This window comes from Periplaneta americana, chromosome 3, assembly GCF_040183065.1.
Source record: "Periplaneta americana isolate PAMFEO1 chromosome 3, P.americana_PAMFEO1_priV1, whole genome shotgun sequence".
Classification (NCBI taxonomy): Eukaryota; Metazoa; Arthropoda; class Insecta; order Blattodea; family Blattidae; genus Periplaneta; species Periplaneta americana.
Genome location: NC_091119.1, coordinates 61,943,961 through 61,962,694, shown reverse-complemented (window position 1 = coordinate 61,962,694; position 18,734 = coordinate 61,943,961). Strand labels below are relative to the sequence as shown.

Here is an 18,734-nt window from a genome sequence, read left to right as displayed (position 1 = left end):
CCCCAGTTCTGCTGCTTACTAACCAAAGAAGGCCAAACTTGGAGATGTACTGAGAATTAACTGTTGTGCTCGTATAGTTATAGACTATAGTGAATGTATTTTGTTACAAGAAATCGGTGCACATAATCATGAAGAAAGTAAAACTGTACACAGGGAAATAGTACGCAACAGTGTGAAAGGAAAAACACTTGCCGATATTTCAAAAAGACCAAGCAAACTGATACGGCGTGAAATTGCAATTAATTTTTTCTTGTAATCTACCAGAACCCTCCTTACCGCCGTCCAAATGACATGCTACAAGTAAACATAACAACACCACATTACTCAGTCACAAGTCACCAGAGACCATAGGTTCCTTACATCAAAACATTCAGCCAACATCCCTGGACAACCTGTGAAAGTTTGTCGGTAGAGTTCTCCATAAGCCGTGCGCCATTTGGAGTGTTTCCAGATACGTGTTCTGTGCGCAGTTAATAGTACATTATGCAACGAGGCTATAATGGTAGTAATTAAGACGCGAGTATGTTTATGAAACGAGCGCAAGCGAGTTTCATAATTTTCATACGAGCGTCTTAATTACCATTATAGGCAAGTTTCATACGACTTTTTATGCTCGACCATATTTCTAACTTGAAATTATTCATAAGTATTCATGTTATTCTTATCTGACTGGGGAGCGGAACTGACCTTATGCAATATCTCGTAAACTGTGAGATGTGCGCAGACGCGAAAGTATTATTTTTTCCGAGAAACATATATCATTGACCTTGATATAATCTAGAGAGTAAAATAAACATTAACCTTGATATAACCTTGAAATTGATTTAGACATTGAAAAACGAGATGACAAATTGAATTTATTTGAATATTATTTACAATTAATACTAATTATTATAGTAACAGAACATAACCTTCTGCGACAATATTGGATTTACAGCCTCCGTGACGTTTCGCTAGTTGTCTTTCGATTGCATATCCGAGAATAATCGATACTTGCGCTTTCATATTGCTACAATGGTGTTTTCTGATTGGTGGAAAACCTGAACTTTAATGAATAGGTGTACTTTAATGAGATCCATTAAAGGGCTGCTACCAGATGTATAATTACTACATTTCGGCATGGTCGAGCATAAAGTATTTTTAAGGTAAACCGTTGACTGTGTATGCATTTAATGTGATCCGACACTGAATAGCTTCTGCACTGAGGGGGGTGGGAGTTTCCCCTTCAAGGGAAGCATGGCGGATAGAGCGTCATAATTACATGACCTCAGCACTAGAAAGAGGTGATGTGTCAGCACAATTTTCAAACAAATGAAAGCACTGTGTAAACAATGCGCAGTGATATTGGGAGGTATATAAAAACAGATATTTTCAAGCTGACCTAGCTATAAGGTCCACGTCAGTCTACTAACACGTGTTTATGTAGAGCAGTCCTGCATGACGTCATCTCTTTCACATGATTCATTCCCTGCGGCGCAGTTCAGTGCTCATCACTATTCAATAGACCTACAAATGGAAAGGACTTGATACAGTTATTTTATTATCGTATATTTCTGCCGGTGAGTGGCCGGTAAATTTCAAGTGGATTTTCTTGATCGTGAGCGTCAGTGCATTGGAAAGCATTACAACTTTCTGCTATCTCTCTTCCCTCTCACCGCAGACTGTGACGTTGCACAGAGGCAGAGATATAATAAAAGAACTGTATTCAGTAGACCTGGATGTCGTTCTAAACTTTTAATGACATGTCATAAATATCCATTACAAAATCCATCGAAACGCATAAATGAGTTTCCTTATAATTCAAATATGTATTATGTAGTTCTTTATTAGGTCACTTCAATGCAGTACATTATCAATATATTTTTAATATTTTCATTATTTTTATGATATACATATAGTCTAATTTTATTTGAAGCAAGTAAAGCGATAGGTTTGGAAATAAACCCCGAAAAGACGAAGTATATGATTATGTCTCGTGGCCAGAATATTGTACGAGATGAAAATATAAAAAATGGAGATTTATCTTTCGAAGAGATGGAAAAATTCAAATATCTTGGAGCAATAGTAACAAATACAAATGACACTCGGGAGGAAATTAAACGCAGAATAAATATGAGAAATGCGTGTTATTATTCTGTTAAGAAGCTTTTGTCATCTAGTCTGCTGTCAAAAAATCTGAAAGTTAGAATTTATAAAACAGTTATATTACCGGTTGTTCTGAATGGTTGTGAAACTCGGACTCTCACTTTGAGAGAGGATCAGAGATTAAGGATGTTTGAGAATAAGGTTCTTAGGAAACTATCTGGGGCTAAAAGAGATGACGTTACAGGAGAATGGAGAAAGTTGCACAATGCAGAACTGCACGCATTGTATTCTTCACCTGACATAATTAGGAACATTAAATCCAGACGTTTGAGATGGGCAGGGCATGTTGCACGTATGGGCGAAACCAGAAATGCATATAGAGTGTTAGTTGGGAGGCCGGAAGGAAAAGATCTTTGGGGTGGCCGAGACTTAGATGGGAGGATAATTTTAAAATGGATTTGAGAGAGATGGGATATGATGATAGAGACTGGATTAATCTTGTACAGGAAAGGGACCAATGGCGGGCTTATGAGAGGGCGGCAATGAACCTCCGGGTTCCTTAAAAGCCATTTGTAAGTAAGTATACATATAGCCTATTCTCAAATATATTAATATTTTAATTTAATTGAGGGACATAATTTTAGTTTTAGTCTTCTTTATTAACGTGAAATGTCTAAGTGGACATTATTCTAGAAGAAAGTAGCCTACGTTACCAATGTTATAGGGTAAAGTTTCCTAATTCCGTGATACCCCCAATTCCATGATACGTTCTTTTAACTAAATGTTCTGGGTTTGGGTATCTTGCTAGGAATTTCACCGATGTTTCAAAAGTAGGCGAAGAATGCACTCTTTCGAGAAAGATGTCTGGTGCTATGGTCGAACATAAAATGTTTGACTGACATTAGATTTAAAAATTGTATCACAGGATTAGGCAACTTTACCCTACTCTACGCACCTCCCTTGTTCCTTAGAGCACAGATGGGCATCGTGCCTCACTTGAGAATTTTTGCCTCACTGACCTTGACAGAGCTTATCGCTCTGAGTGACATCATCTTCACAGTCCCCGTTCCTCCCTCAAGTAGCTCCTAGGCGTGGGCAGGTTCTATATCAGTTTCATAAGCAATATCAGTGGTGGCATAATGGCATTATCAAAGCAGTGCGTACGCATTAGAAAACGATTATTTCATGAGAAATGAGAGGAAGAGTTTTTTTGCTGTTTAGAAGGGGAGAACATACGATGTACATTATGCTCGAAAATTCTATTAGGCATTAATACATTTAATATACAACGACATTACTTCTTATGTCATAAAGAACATGCTGAATTAGAAGCTAAGACAAATTAAATGTTATTTTTCGTACTATTCCGAAGAAAATTTATGGTCTTAAATACGACATTATACCTTAAACAAGCTGCATTAGAAGGTACGAGGAATTAAATGTTGTTTGTACGTATTATTTCCAAAAGAAATTTATAAAAAAAATATCAAATGTGCGTAGAAAACGAAATATGATTTTCTGAAATTATTTTAGGTCGAGAACGTGCAAATCTATTAAGTAATCTTGAGAAATGCCAGAATATTCAAGAAAATATACGAAGACAACGTGATGAAATATTATTGGCTAGTTACACAATTTCTCGCCTGTGAATTAAATCAATTCAATGATGGAGAAATAGTAAAGAGGTTTATGATTAAAGCTGCCGAATTAATTTGCCAAATTGAATAAAAGTTTTCGAGTCTCTCACGTTAACCAAGCGCTTTCCTAATAATTCGCCATTGACCACCTTAGCGATTACGATAAGGTGACGCAGGTCACAGCAGTTTATATTTCCCATCCTACTCTGCAGTCTCCTCTCCTAGTAAACAAACTATTTCAAATGGAGTGTCTCACGTAACTGAAAATTGTGCCCATGTATGCCTTAGAGAAAGCCCAATGAATTGTCGCGTTCTTCTTCTACATGTATTCGTTACTCCTTCTGCACGCATCTTCAATTTCAATCGGCGCTATGCCCTGTGCATTCAAAAACTTTATCACTTCACTTCACACTCGGAATAGGAACGTCCATCTACAACCAATGCAACGAGCCAGGACATTATCACGTTACTTTATGGACGCGCCTCGTTTGTACTTCCAGGTGAAATCTATCCTCGTTGCATTCTTTGTCAGCTTATTGGGTCACTATAAGCGACTGAATGCCAGTTTTTTTAGCAAAGTAAAATATTAATCAATGGAAAGTAGCAACTTTGATTTCTATGTAAAATTACTGCAAAATAAAACCATTTTAATGCTATAGAAACCTGTAACAATTGAAGAAAATGATTTTTAATGAGCACAAAAATGGAGAATTACCTTTCGGACAAAAATGGGTAAAAGTGTAAAAAAATGCAACATGAAAATTACATACGTATTCTATTTCCTTATAATCATAAAATGAATTATTTTATTAAAGGTAATCGTTTAAAAGTTAAAAGAAAAATAATGACATTTCACCAACATCTGCACCCAAATGACACCCGTCGTAGTCTTAAGGAAAGAAGTGACGATAGTCGAAGCTGCACTGTATTTCCTGATTCGTAAATTCACAAATTATAAACTTATATATTTAACAAATAGTCGCACTACAATCGCCACGTGTAGCGCCGTATCTTGTTTATAATCACCGCATGATAGAGACGCACGAATGAATCGGGTTTATAGGAAATGAGTCAACACGTTTGCGAAGTGTGAACATCTGACAGGCATGATTTCATCGCAAACTGCTGTCAATCTGGATAGGATACACCTGCCGAGAGAGATGCGAAGCACCACACAACTACTCGTATAACCAGGAAATTTTTTCGGTAAAACTAAGGTAAGATGATATCTAGTCGTCTCCCAGGAAACGTGATGTGAAATTTTGAAAATTATTAAAAGGGTTGAGACAAGGATGCAGCTTATCACCAATACTGTGCAATATATACATCGAACAGGTACTGAAACAATGGAAACAAAGCTGTCAAGGAATGGGAATAAAAATAGAAGATAAATTCCTATTTAATTTACAATTTTCAGACGATCAAGTAGTGATTGCCCAAGATCTTTCTGATGTAGAATTTATAGTCAAAAGATTAAACAAATTTTATGAATCCTGGGGTCTCTCTATAAATTATAAGAAGCCAGAATATTTGGGCATTAATACTAAAAGTAGTGATAATATTGTTAGAGATGATGAAATTGAAATTAAACAAGTTAACCAGGCAAAATATCTAGGTACAATTATAACTGAAGCAGAAAGTATTGGCAAAGAGGAAATAAAAAACCGAATTGAACAAAGTAAAAAAATTATAACATGTTTAAATTCTATATGGTGGGATAAACATCTTTGGAAGGATACCAAAAAATATATTGGCAAAATGTTAGTTGAATCTGTATTAAACTACGGAAGTGAAATATGGGTAACGAATGCATTATAGAAAACGAATTTTGACCGTAGAAATGGATTATTTGAGACGGAGTGCTAGAGTCTCTCGCTTGGACCACATTAAAAATGAAGAAATTAGGCATAGAATGCATGCTGAAGAGACAGTGTTAAATAGAATAGAAAATAAGAGTTTGAAGAGGTTTGGTCATCTGATGAGAATGGGTGAAGATAGATGGCCTAAACAAATTTACCAGTGGAAACCTCAAGGAAGAAGAGGAAGAGGTAGACCAAAAAGAACTTGGGACAACGAAGTAATGGAGGTCATGCACAAGAGGGGGTTGAAGACTGAAGACGCACAAGACAGATGGCTTTGGAGGATTGGCACAGGAAGACGGCAGTAGCTGTATATATATATATATATATATATATATATATATATATATATATATATGTATATGTATTAGAACTGGAAGTTACGTGTTGATTGTGGCAAAAACAAGGAGGAGCTGAAAACCTTACCGTTCAGAAACACTAGAATTTCGGTTCGTTGGCCTTACATGCAGGACACGGGTCTAAATCCCGTGTAGTTAATTGAAATTGGTGCCGGAACAAGATGGTTTTGGTAAGTGCAGGAACCAGTTCTACAGAAAATTATATCTTTCTTTGCCAGGTAGGGATATAAACGTTCAAATAGTGACGAACTACAGGACACGTCTTTGAATGCAAAATAACTAATATTATAGGTATAGGCCTACTTCTTATTCTTTATAAGAAGATATTCACTAGAAATGTCGTCCGATGTGAGTGAAATAACAATGCTGATGTTACACGGCGATGAATCGTAGTAACTATAGCGTCTAAATAGCGAAAGAGAACAACGTTACTGTAATAATATTCTATAAGTAGGGTACTGGCGCCTATGATGGGCACTCCTACAGTGATGGGCACATTAAATTATTTATGATTGTTTTAAGGATATGCGGCTTAGAATTAAATTATTCTTTGTACCAAATGATTCGCAGTACTGTTGGCTTACATTCTCACACATAGTCTATGTCCTGAGAGGGTGTGGGAAGCTTCAGTTTAAAATACACTGTCCCCATGTGCATGTTCATGTTTATCTTCGCTTAAATTTAATAATTATTTAGTGTTCACTGCTGTTGTAAATAATGTTTGGAGGTTTCGTTGTTGTTTGTATTGTACTGAAACCTTGATTATTAACTCCGTTGAATGTATCTCAGTAGATATAAGTGGTTTTAATGTTGAAATAACGCATTTTAGTGTCTTAATGACCCATGCCCATCACTATGTACTAAAAATCGCATGATACGTAATGATGGGCACAGTATGCCCATCACTATTTCTTGCAATTTTATATAATACAACTTCTTTATCATACATAACTGTAGTACTTGTTGCGACAAATATAATATTTTACTTTGAATTTTCTAGAACTACTCCAAACAGTTATGGGCACAGTGCCCATCACTATATAATTGTAAGTGCCCATTACTAGTGCAATGACATAAAACTGATAGACATAGGCTACTAATTCTTCTTATTTAACCTGTTATTAATCACACGTTACAGCCTAAGTCGAACTCCATATTCCTATTTTTCTTTAAATCTCAGAATGCCTAATCTTGGAAAAATTAAGTACGCTAAAGATCAGTTGATGTCAGCAATTGCAATAGTTCTAGATGATGAGAGGATTAAAACATCTGGGAACAAGTTTAGTGTATCAAGATCAACACTCCAACGGTACATTAAGGGGCAGGATAAATCTACATTTGGTCCCAAGTCTGTTCTCTCTGTTGGTGAGGAGATGATGTTAGTAAATAATTGGTTACTGAACTCTAGTAGAAAAGGTTTCCCTAGAAGAAGAGGAGACATTTAATTAAGTATCCAGAATTCTTGAATTCAAATAATAGAGTTAGCCCTTTCAAGAACAATTTGCCTGGAAAAGGATGGTATGAAGCTTTTCTCCGAAGGCATCCTGTTGTTTCGTAGCGAACAGTGGAAGTTGTGACGATGGCGAGTTCAAATTTGAGTGAAAACAGTATAAGAAAATGTTTTCTAGAAACCTGAATCAATATTAAAGGAGGAAAATGTTTCATATATTATAAGATCCAACAAGGGTGTTTAATGGCGACGAAACTAATTTCCAACTTTGCCCTAAAAGTCAAAAGATAATGGGTAGTGATAAAGAAGCCCTTACAGGCATATTCACCTTTTCAGCTGCTGGATTTATGTGCCCTCCAATGATAGTGTACAATTACAAAAGGCTGCCACATGAAATAGCACAGTCAATTTCTGATGAATGGGGAATTGGCCTCACTGAATCCAGATGGATGAAATCTGAAGTTTTTTTTTATGAATTTGTGGGCAATATTTTTCATCTATTTCTTTTCAGAAATTTGCCTGTTATCTTATTTTTGAATGGGCACAAAAGCCACATGACATTCCAGTTAAGTCAGTTATGCATTGAACTCAATATAGTTCTTGTGGCTTTGTACCCTAATGCAACTAGAATACTACAACATGCCGATGTTGCTGCTTTCCGACCTATCAAGAAGGATTGGAAGAAAGGGGTTTTAATTTGGCGGCGGGAGCATCCTTGTCAAGCCCTCTCAAAGAGAGACTTTTCACCAGTACTAAATGAAGTACTAAAGACTTGCGTAAAACCTGACACACTCAAAAATGGATTCCGAGTAGCTGGTCTTTTCCAATGGGATCCCAACAACACTGACTTCACATAATGTTTGGGAAATGAGCACAGTGCACATGAAAATCCACAGTTAAGATATTCTGAAGATAGACCTAATCAATCTTTGACTTTTAGAGAATTCTGAGAATTAGAGAAGTTGTAGGAGATGAGCGAATGTCCAAATTCAAGAATTTTGGAAACATTGTTGAACAGGAAGAAAACAGCGAAGAGTTCTATGTTCTCTTTAGACTGTACGAACTATTTCTAAAAACAATGAAAAAGATTTTGAAAGAAAGGGGAACCAGAAGAAATAGCGGTTGGTAGCATGAAAGTAGTGACAGTTAATGAAAGAGATCAGTAAGAAAATAACGAAGAATTAATTGAAAGACAGTTAAGCTGTCAAAATCAAGTGGATGCAGTATAAATAGCAGGTAACGAACATTTCCAGACAGAAGAAGTAGGTGCTAATATAGATATTCAATAAGATAATTTACTGAAGACACCAGAGAAAAATCTCAGCAATGAAGAAAACAAAACACTGAGACGATCAGAAGTCCGTACATTGGGGGATTGCTTGATATGGCCTGAAACTCTAAAAAAAAAACATTCGTAAAATTGAAAGAATGCCATACGTTTTAACATCGAGGAAATGGAGAGCTCTTTTTAGGAATAAAGAAAAGAAGAAAGGAAAAAGGAAGAGAGAAAAAGGGAAATGAAGATGAATAATGGAGGAAAAATAACTAAGCCTAAAAGAAGTGTTGATTCAATAAAAGACGTAAAAGATGAGAGAAAAGTTACTGAACTGTCAACATTGAGCTCTCACGAAAATCCAAAAGACAGTAATTTAATAATTGTGAGCCTTTCATATGACTAAAATGTCATATTAGCAACTACAAGTTCTGGTACTGTACAAACATATTTTAGAAGAGTAAGCACACTTCAGAACAGCCGAATAAGCTACTTTCATCAGGACTCTGTTACACATGCTGCGGGTGTTTAAATAATAAGTGGCTTGGTATTTCCTGTAAAAAATGTCTTAAAATATTTCACAAGAAGTGTCTTCAAAACGAAATCAGTGATAATGATTCAGAAGATGAGAATGTATCCTTTTGCAAGAAATGTGTGAGAGAATTAGACGACAGTGAAAGTGATTAAACCTAATAGAGTGATGTAAGAAAGAAAAACATTTAGATTCACAATTAATAGAGGCAAGGGCATCCTAGAAGTTTAAAAAGAATAAATTAGCTTTAATTTCAAGGTAAATGTCTCATTTTTGTATTAACATATTAAAGTGCCCATCACTGTATACTTAGGTGCCCAAGTGAGATGCTTGAGTGCCCATCACTATGTTTTTCTTCTATTTCAATATTGATGTAATTTAAAAAATAATCAGACACATTATTGTAAGATCTTTCTTGTGCAGAAGAGTCACTAATATATTCAGGTATTTATTGAAAAAAAATTAGAAAAATATCTCAGTAAATTAGATGTTCCCAACCAAATACGTGTTGTAATGTGCTTAAAGTGCCCATCACTATATACTTTACCCTATTTCTAGAATTCCCATGCGTGCTACATACCCTGCCCATCTCTTTCATAGTAGTACGAGTGTATAAATCTTTCAAAGGCATAGAAAAAGATATAAATAAATTCATTTATTTATTTATCCATACGGCTATCTACTATTTGAGACTTCACTGTAATTAAATTTCCCTAGAATAGGCTAGTTGACAAGACTATCGCCAAGTAAGTTCAGTGGTGGGGCTGCCACCTTACATAGCCTATGAACAGGCATTACATGGCATTTCCTCCATATCGCTGGAACAGTTATTCTGCTGTAACTTGGTCCATAGAGCCTCGTTAGTTAAAGCAGGTTGTACGACGAACAGGTGGGGATGGGAACTGGGTAGAAGAGGCTATTTGAGACGCAGACATTTTGGCGTTTCCAAAACCCAAACAGAGGCTATGAACACATAAATAGACGGACCAAAACAGATACAATTCTCTACGCGGATTACCAGGTTCTATTGGCCACTTCAGAAGATGATCTCTAAATATCAATATATTCGTTAAACATAGTTGCAAAAAACTATAACCTGACCATTTCTGTAGAAAAGTTCAAATTTATGGCTTTTAGCGCCACGGATTATTGCCATTATCAATTCAGTTTTCAAACCTAATTTAGTAGAGAAACATACAAGATTAAAGATGAACAACATTTTACCACGACCTACTTTCGTCTATGGATCAGAAGTCTGGACTCTGACAAAAAAAAGATGTTCAACGTGTAACTACCAACGAAATGAGATTCATGGCGAAAACGGCGTGATACATACTTTGGGACAGAAAACTAAATACAGAAATTTTGGAAAAATTGAACCTTCAACCTATAAGTCAGGCATGTCAAAACCCTGCACATTGTGCAGTCGCGCACATTGTGCAACTGTCTCTGTGCCATGTGCACTCTCTATTCTCCTGCCTGGAGGGAGTGAATCGCCTTGGAGGGGAACGCGACAGGGCTATACAATACCTGCAGCAGCTTTTGTTTCAGTAACACAGTTTCAGTACGAGTGCCGATTTGGCTGTGTCTGTGAATGAGTTATGATAAATAAAGTGAGGAGTTCACAGATAACGGAGAAGAGAAATTACGAATCATATAACATAATTGTTATAATGTTTTCCTCAGCCAACAATAATAATTATTTTAAAATGAAAGGCTTTCATCAGCCTATGTCGAGGTAATAGTGTTGTGAGGTGACAATTTAGATCAGATTAGTAAAGTTCCCAAAATATGATATTGCCAGCGCTTATTTCTTAATCAGTACTCTCACGGCAAAACGTACTTGACAATGGCGTTGTTTTGGAGTCTGTACTAACACAGCCATCAAAGGTTAGACGACTTACGACTTTCATTTCATAAACTGGTAAGTGATGAGAATATAGTGAGAAATACATGTGAGGCTCTTGAGGTTGTAAGGAGGGAAGAAAACAGATATTTGCAAGGCGAAAAATTTTCTGGAAAAATATATAATGGCAAATTTTCCGTCTCACGTCACAATATTAATTCAATATACTTATATTAATAAATCTTTAAATCTGACATAAAGAGAATATCGTCGCTTCACAGCTTGTGAACTACACTTTTAATTTCTTTGAGTAACGCTTCCAACTTTTCGATACTTGCTCTCAACGTTTTCAAATAAACTATATGTGAATTTAAATTCTAAGCTTAATTTATATTTATTAATATGAATATTAATATTAATTTATATTGATATGCAGCAAAGAAATGATTTCAGTGTAAAAACTTCACAATGTCCTACTGCATGTAATTAATTGGGAGTATAACATTTTCTTCAACATTTGTGCACCAATGGTCACAGTAAATAATAATGCTTGACGAACAATGAAAGAGTAGGGTCTATTACTTTAAAATAATTAGTACCTACTACGTAAAATGAAATACTTGTTCGTTTCTTGTTGTTTCGAAAATACTGCAACTTTTTTTTCTTCAAATACTGTATAAAAATCATATTAATAAATTATGCTTTACAAACCACTACTTTATGAAGTATAACTGAGTAAGCCTAAAGTTTCTTGTATTACAATTGTCAAATATAGACACTGATGATAACTGTGTTTTTTTCCTTCTGCTAACTATGTTTATAATGTCCAAATGTCTATGTAATCCAACCCTAGAAGCGCAGAATAGATTATTGTACACCTCTCCAGCTAAGAACGGTAAGAGCAACGCTTGATTGATGCAACCTGCACAGACCGGCGATCCGCGCACATAACTGAACATTTAGAGTCTGATTTCTGACATGCCTGATATAAGTTATTAAATTTTCTTCAAAACTACAGAATTTATTGGAAACAGCATGTCGAGAGAATGCCAAAGGCAGTGCTACATTACCGCCCTTCTGGACAACGATCTGTTGGAAGACCATAAAAAAGATGGCATGAGGCCATTGAGACTGTAACAGACCACTAGGTCCAGCGCTTGAATTGGATCATGTTATTTATTGATTCATTTAATTTATTGATTTGATGATTGAGTGATTAATTAATTTATTGATTTATAATCCATTAATAATAGCGAAATAAATGCTCAAACTTATCTTGAAGTCGAACAGACCAGAAGTTTTCATTCATGATTTCGTTGAATAATATTTTCTTGTTAGGCAGAACTGTTTCGCATCTTCCACTAAACGAGCTTTCGGTATCGGTTCGTAAAGCTGGGGCGGTCCGATCTCACCTCCCTCTGTCGCACGCGCGACGGATGTCAGTCTTCCTGCCAGAGACAACATCCGTGTTTGTGAGGCGGCGAGTTTGCAACCAACTTTACCTGGAACCTCGCACGCCTACATGCGACAGTCGAAAACAGCGCGGCACATGTACGTACTGTATTATCAGGCAGTACATCTCAATGTGTCAGAGGAAGAACAATTATTGTTCGTATGCATCTGAAGTCTGACTAGTGTAATATGTAGCTAGTCGGCGATGCACAGTGGGCCAGAATTCCAATCTAGCAGGAAAATAATAGAAACTCAACTTACTTTATTCCCCATTTTGTCCCTCTGAATCTGTTATCAGATAATCATAGCTTAAGAAAATCGACTCTAGAGACATAAAATAAACGGACATATTTATAATATATAACAACCGTCATCTGCACTTTCTTGAGGGAGCTTTCCGTCTCATCGCTGTACTAAAAGCCTGGTTAGGTTATGAACCGACTAGACCGGAAGCAACGTTCTGTTGCTCTCTTTCTGAGCTCTGTTGCCACATAGTGGCGCGAGATTCAAAGCGTGTTCAGCGTTTGTCACCGATATGTTTAAAATAACTGTCGTAGCTGTGTTTCTAATTATTAATATAACAAAGAAGTATATAACGAATTCAAACATTTCAGATAAACGAACGAACAACGATTCAATAATAATAATAATAATAACGATAATAACAATATAGTGTTAACTAAATATATCAAGATATATTATAGTAATTTTTATTTTATTTTGAGTTGTCGTTATAAATCGAATTTATTATTTAGCTATTTTTATACATTAATAATAATAATAATAATAATAATAATAATAATAATAATAATAATAATAATTTAAATGGATATGATCTTAATTTTATATTTATACTAATTGAGTCATGTAAGAGTATGTTCAATTATTATTATTATTATTATTATTATTATTATTATTATTATTATTACTATTACTACTACTACTACTACTACTACTACTACTACTACTACTACTACTACTACTACCACTACCACTACTACTACTACTATATCAATAAGCAAATATACAAATTTAAAAAGAAAACTCAAGCCGGCTGAGCCATTGTTTAAAATAAATAAATAAGATTATTTAGACTCTATTAGGTCTACTATTACTTTAAAGTACACACAATATGAAAATTATATTTGATATGTATTATATTGTAGTTCACAGACAAAGTACATACAAGTAATCATTTACAATACACACGTTATAAGTTTACACACATACATACATACATATATATACATATATATATATATATATATATATATATATATATTATTTAAATACAATTTCTACAATTTAAATATTTAATATAAAAAAAATGTTTTATCTTGCATTTGCGTTTAGTTTTGTGCAAAACTCAACTCATTTTAGTATGTTGTTACTTGCTACTTTCTTCTATGCATACTTTTACATCTACAACACAAAAAAACGTTAAACATATTTGTTTAATAATCCTTATTCTTATTTTTTTCTTATTTATTTAGTTTTTTTCATTTAATTCTAGCTATTTCATTTATTCTTTCCATTCTAATTTTTTAGTCAGAGAAGATATAAACCTAATTGCTTTTGTAATTGTGTGTTATTATTATTCATAAGTTTTCTTATAGCTATTTCTTTATTTATTTGTAGGAACTTTTCTTTTGTAAATGTCATCCGTATATCTTTTGTATTTTGACATTCAAGAAAAATGTGAATGTCATCTTCTCTCCGTACACATAATGGCACGTGCCTTGAGGTATATTAACCCTATTATTCCTAGTCTGAACCAGGCCAGTCCAAATCTCTCTTTTATATTCATATTATCTATGTATGTACTCGTTCCCCATATTTTTTATATTCACATATATGTAAATTAGAACAGTTAAGTAAGTCACAAGCAGTGCCTCAGCCGTTTGACGCGCTGCTTCTTCTACCGATGTGATGCCTTCATTTACACTTTTTTGTCGGTAATGCTTGTATACAGACAAAATCATTTCTCTCTCTCTCTCTCCAGACTTAAAAACCCGCTTCCTTTTTGTATCGTAGCACTCTAGAGAATTCACTGCTCTATTCAAGTACTACTGTATATAGTTCTCGATAACACTTTCAACAATATTAGTAATTAAAATTACTGTTTTAAGAAAGCACGAGCTAATGACACTGGTACGAAATGCTACTCGTAATGCACGTGGTATTGCAAATGAACTGGGAAGTTTGACAACACTTTCTCCGTGATCCCGTTGCCAGATTTCCGTTAGCAGACGACATTTTCACGTGAGGTCCAATGAAAAGCTCCGTTTTCCTTCACCCCTCCGCCCCCCCCCCACACTCAACGTGTCATCGCTGCACAGACTGTAACATACCCCTCTAACCCGCTCTTTCCTTTCGCCGTCCCAACTGTTTCCTGTTTAGTCGGTTCATAACCTAGCTTTTAGTATAGTTGTGTGTTAGCAGTGAACTTTGTTGGTTGTTAGTTTGGTGCCAGTGCATTATTGTGAATATCTGAAGTATGGAAAAGAAAGCTACAGATATGCACTAGCAAATCAATATACTTAAAATTCTCATTTTTTCATCAGTCATTTATATTGAAGGTGTTAACAAGCTGATGTAATCAGCGAGTGAAATTCTTATTTTCTAAATTTACACAGTAATTTTAAAATGTATACAAATATATCCGTTTGCATTTTCATACTAAAATGTAAAGAAACTCATAACTATTATGGGTAAAGTTTCAGTATGTGCCCAAATTTGCCCAATTCTTAGAAATTTTATTTTCTTTGCAGAGGCGCGCGTTTCGCCGCGATCTCCCATAACGCACCGTGAGCTATGCGAAGTGTTGAGTGAGGATCAGCTGGTGCGCTATGTAGAATCTAAACTAAACATAGAGGACTGTTCTTATGACATGTTACGTTGTATTAAAATGACATTGAGTATTTTCACACGCAGTTTTCAAGGGCGATGGAAAGAAAGTAATAGAATGAAATTAGATTTCTAACAATAAATTCCAACTGGCTAGAAAAAGAATTACTGTACATTTTTCTGATGAAGTTTATATGGATTTGGAGAAGAATGGAACGTGTGAAGTGAACAGATAGAACAAGAAATGAAGCTATGCTGAAAAGAGTGGGTCAAGAAAAAATGATGCTGAAACTGATCAGGAAGAGGAAAAGGAATTGATTGGGTCACTGGCTGAGAAAAAACTACCTTTTGAAGGATGCATTGGACGGAATGGTGAACGGGAGAAGAGTTCGGGGCAGAAGAAGATATCAGATGATAGACGACATTAAGATATATAGATCATATGAGGAGACAAAGAGGAAGGCAGAAAATAGGAAAGATTGGAGAAAGCTGGGTTTGCAGTGAAAGACCTGACCTTGGGCAGAACACTAAATGAACGAATGAAGGTAACTGGATACGTCAGCAGTAAGTTTTCAAAACATAAAGAGCAAAAGAATGTTCGGAATATGGCCAGATTGGTGCTGGTCGGTCTCACCTTCACTCCTCCCAAATCTGTGATATTTAAGAGGTTCCAACTCCGCTGTTACCACGTGGTAATACACAAACAGTCGTTGACCTTGTTAACATAGCTGTTAAAGAATTAGGACGGACGATGGACATTATTCACTCCTCTTTTTCTCCATATAATTTTTATAAGCTGAACAATCCGCTATGGCTAATAGAAGATGTAAATACAGAAGGATCCAAAATGTACTCACTCTTTGATAATAAATATCTTGGGAAAAAATGACATATCCGCCGAGTCCTGAGAGTATAGTATACTATACCATACTTCATACATGATTACGATATAAGATGTATGTATAGAGACCCTGCATTTGTGCCGTAACTATAACCTACAGAATTTTTTCAGCATTTTTCTCATGTCGATGACTTTTTTTTTGGAATATAGAATTACATTTAACTTTAAAAATAAAACAACAAATGTCTCAGGACTCAGAAGGATATAGTTACAATTCTTGCGCGGAGAGAGGGAATCATTGTATGTCTTCGAAGTGACCGCCACCAACGGCTGAACAGCGTCGATGCCACCGAACTCCTGAGCGAACTATGGCTGTCAGAATGTCCAGTATGATGGCTGTACACGACCCTTCGATGGATTCTCGTAGCGCGTTCAATGTAGGTGACTTATGTCGATAAACTTCATTTCTCAATGTTTCCTATAGGTAGAAGTCGAAAGGTGTAAGGTCTGGAGACCGTGGTGGGTACTCAATAGCACCTCTTCGACCGATCTATAGTCCAGGTAGAGTGTCATCCAAGGACGCCCTGACATCTCCATGGTAGTGAGATGGAGAACCATCTTGTTGTAGGTGAAATCACTCATCTCCAAATACCTCTCGAATTGAAGAAAAAATCGATGTCTGAAGCATATCGAGATACATCTGACCAGTTATGGTATCTTCAAAGAAGAAAGGACCACTCAAACCGCGCAATGACAAGACTCCACCACACATTAACACCCGGTAGATTCACTTTCTTGTCCACGTGAATGTTTGGATTTACAGAAGCTCAGTACACACAATTATGGCGGTTTACAGTGCCGTTTAATTTGAATTGCGTCTCATCAGACCAGATAACTTGCAGCGAAAACTAATCGCGCGACTCATGTGACCTTCGCTATCTGTTTAGAAAACATGACACTACTCTACTGCGCAAAAATCGTAACTATATGCCATTTTGTTCCAAAGATATTGATTATCAAAGAGTGAGTACATTTTCTGGACCCCTCTGTATTCACAAAAAGAAATTGTAGAATGGTAAAGTAATTTTTGCACAATATTTAATTTGTTTTTCGTCATATTTTCAAGTTTATATGTCATATCTTTTCATTTTTAAGGCATAAGTACATATTTTTCATAGTTTTAGGTCATAGAAATCCGAGCCCTACATATCAGGCTTCGTAACACACCGAGCGCTTGTAACAGTTGATTGTGGTGTGTTTGCAGCTAGGTGCCAGGCATGGAGCAGACCCGGGACACCGAGGGCGAGAACCTGCCGCAAGACGGCAGCCGCTCCGTCATCACCACACGCCGCCACGTCCGGACCATCACCACGGCGGGCCATATCACCACGGGACACGTGGCTGACGACGACGAGGACTTCGATAACAGCAGCCAGCAGGTACCGTCGCAATATTACGCTTTTTCTCTTTCCCTTTAATGGGTATAGCGCATTTTGTCTTACTTCTATCATTTCTTTATGCGCCAATCGCTTTCTAATTTGATGTGGACTATAGATACACTGAACCATGTGAACGAGTAAATCAGTGGTTCCCAGCCTTTTTTGACTGACGACACACTTTACTGAACGCCCAAGATATCGCGACACACTTATTTCGTTTTATTAATAATGACATAATAATAACAACCAGTGCTTTTATTCTGGAGAGATAGGTGGTCAAACGTTGCGTAGAATATTTTATAGCGGACGAAGAGATAATTACTGTTCATTGCACGGGAATTTTGTCATTTTAACCTCTCTTTTTTTCCAACTAAGCCTTTCAAGGTCTAAGTTGAATTTAAAGAAAAATTAGTGGTATATTAAAAACATAGTTATTCACACATATTTGGGTTCCATGATGAAAAATGCAACTAAAAGATGCCGAAACTTTGTGACGCATTTAGATGTTCTGCTATTAACTTCTTCAGGCATTCTTTTTCATTTTCAGCAAGTCGATTTTCAAAACTTTCAACTAAAGAAAAGGGCAATAATTTGCCTCCTATAACCGAAGACTACAAAATCCTTGAATTTTGTTTCCGGCTGAAATAATAGTTTCTGTTTTGTGTTGCATGCTTGATATTGAAAGAGTTCAGTCTCTCGAAAAATTCGGCAAAATATGCTAGTTTCGCACACCAAAAATTAGCTTCCAAATTTTAGCATACTCTGGCTTTTCGTCCTCAAAAAGAAGAAGAACAAGAACAAGAAGAAACTCATCTTGAAGCTCTACCACTCGCATCATTGATTTACCCCTAGAACGCTACATGAGAATGATTACTTTCCAAATGTTTTTTTAGTTTATTTGGCACTGTCGAGTGATTTGATAAAACATTTCCGCATATGAGACACTAGGAATTTTGTTTATTATTCATCTTCACACCATGTAAATCCATATTGTGAGTATTCATCACTTTATACTTACGAAACGCAGTACGTTTTTGTGAACTTTGAACGGAATTTTCGCTCACATCATTTGAATTAGCATTGCTGTCATCTGACCCAGAAGTCGATTCAGATT

The 18,734-nt window shown here is 35.8% G+C and overlaps 1 protein-coding gene across 4 annotated transcripts in view; it reads left to right on the top strand.

The window, feature by feature from the left end:
* LOC138696083 (uncharacterized) overlaps nt 1-18,734 on the top strand; it is a 233,227-nt gene that overhangs the window by 92,953 nt on the left and 121,540 nt on the right. For all 4 annotated transcript variants that reach the window (XM_069820611.1, XM_069820612.1, XM_069820610.1 and 1 more), the window contains exon 2: nt 17,446-17,620. In XM_069820611.1, coding sequence (XP_069676712.1) covers nt 17,459-17,620 — 162 coding nt within the window. In that variant the 5' untranslated portion in view covers nt 17,446-17,458. The remainder of the gene's footprint in view (nt 1-17,445; nt 17,621-18,734) is intronic.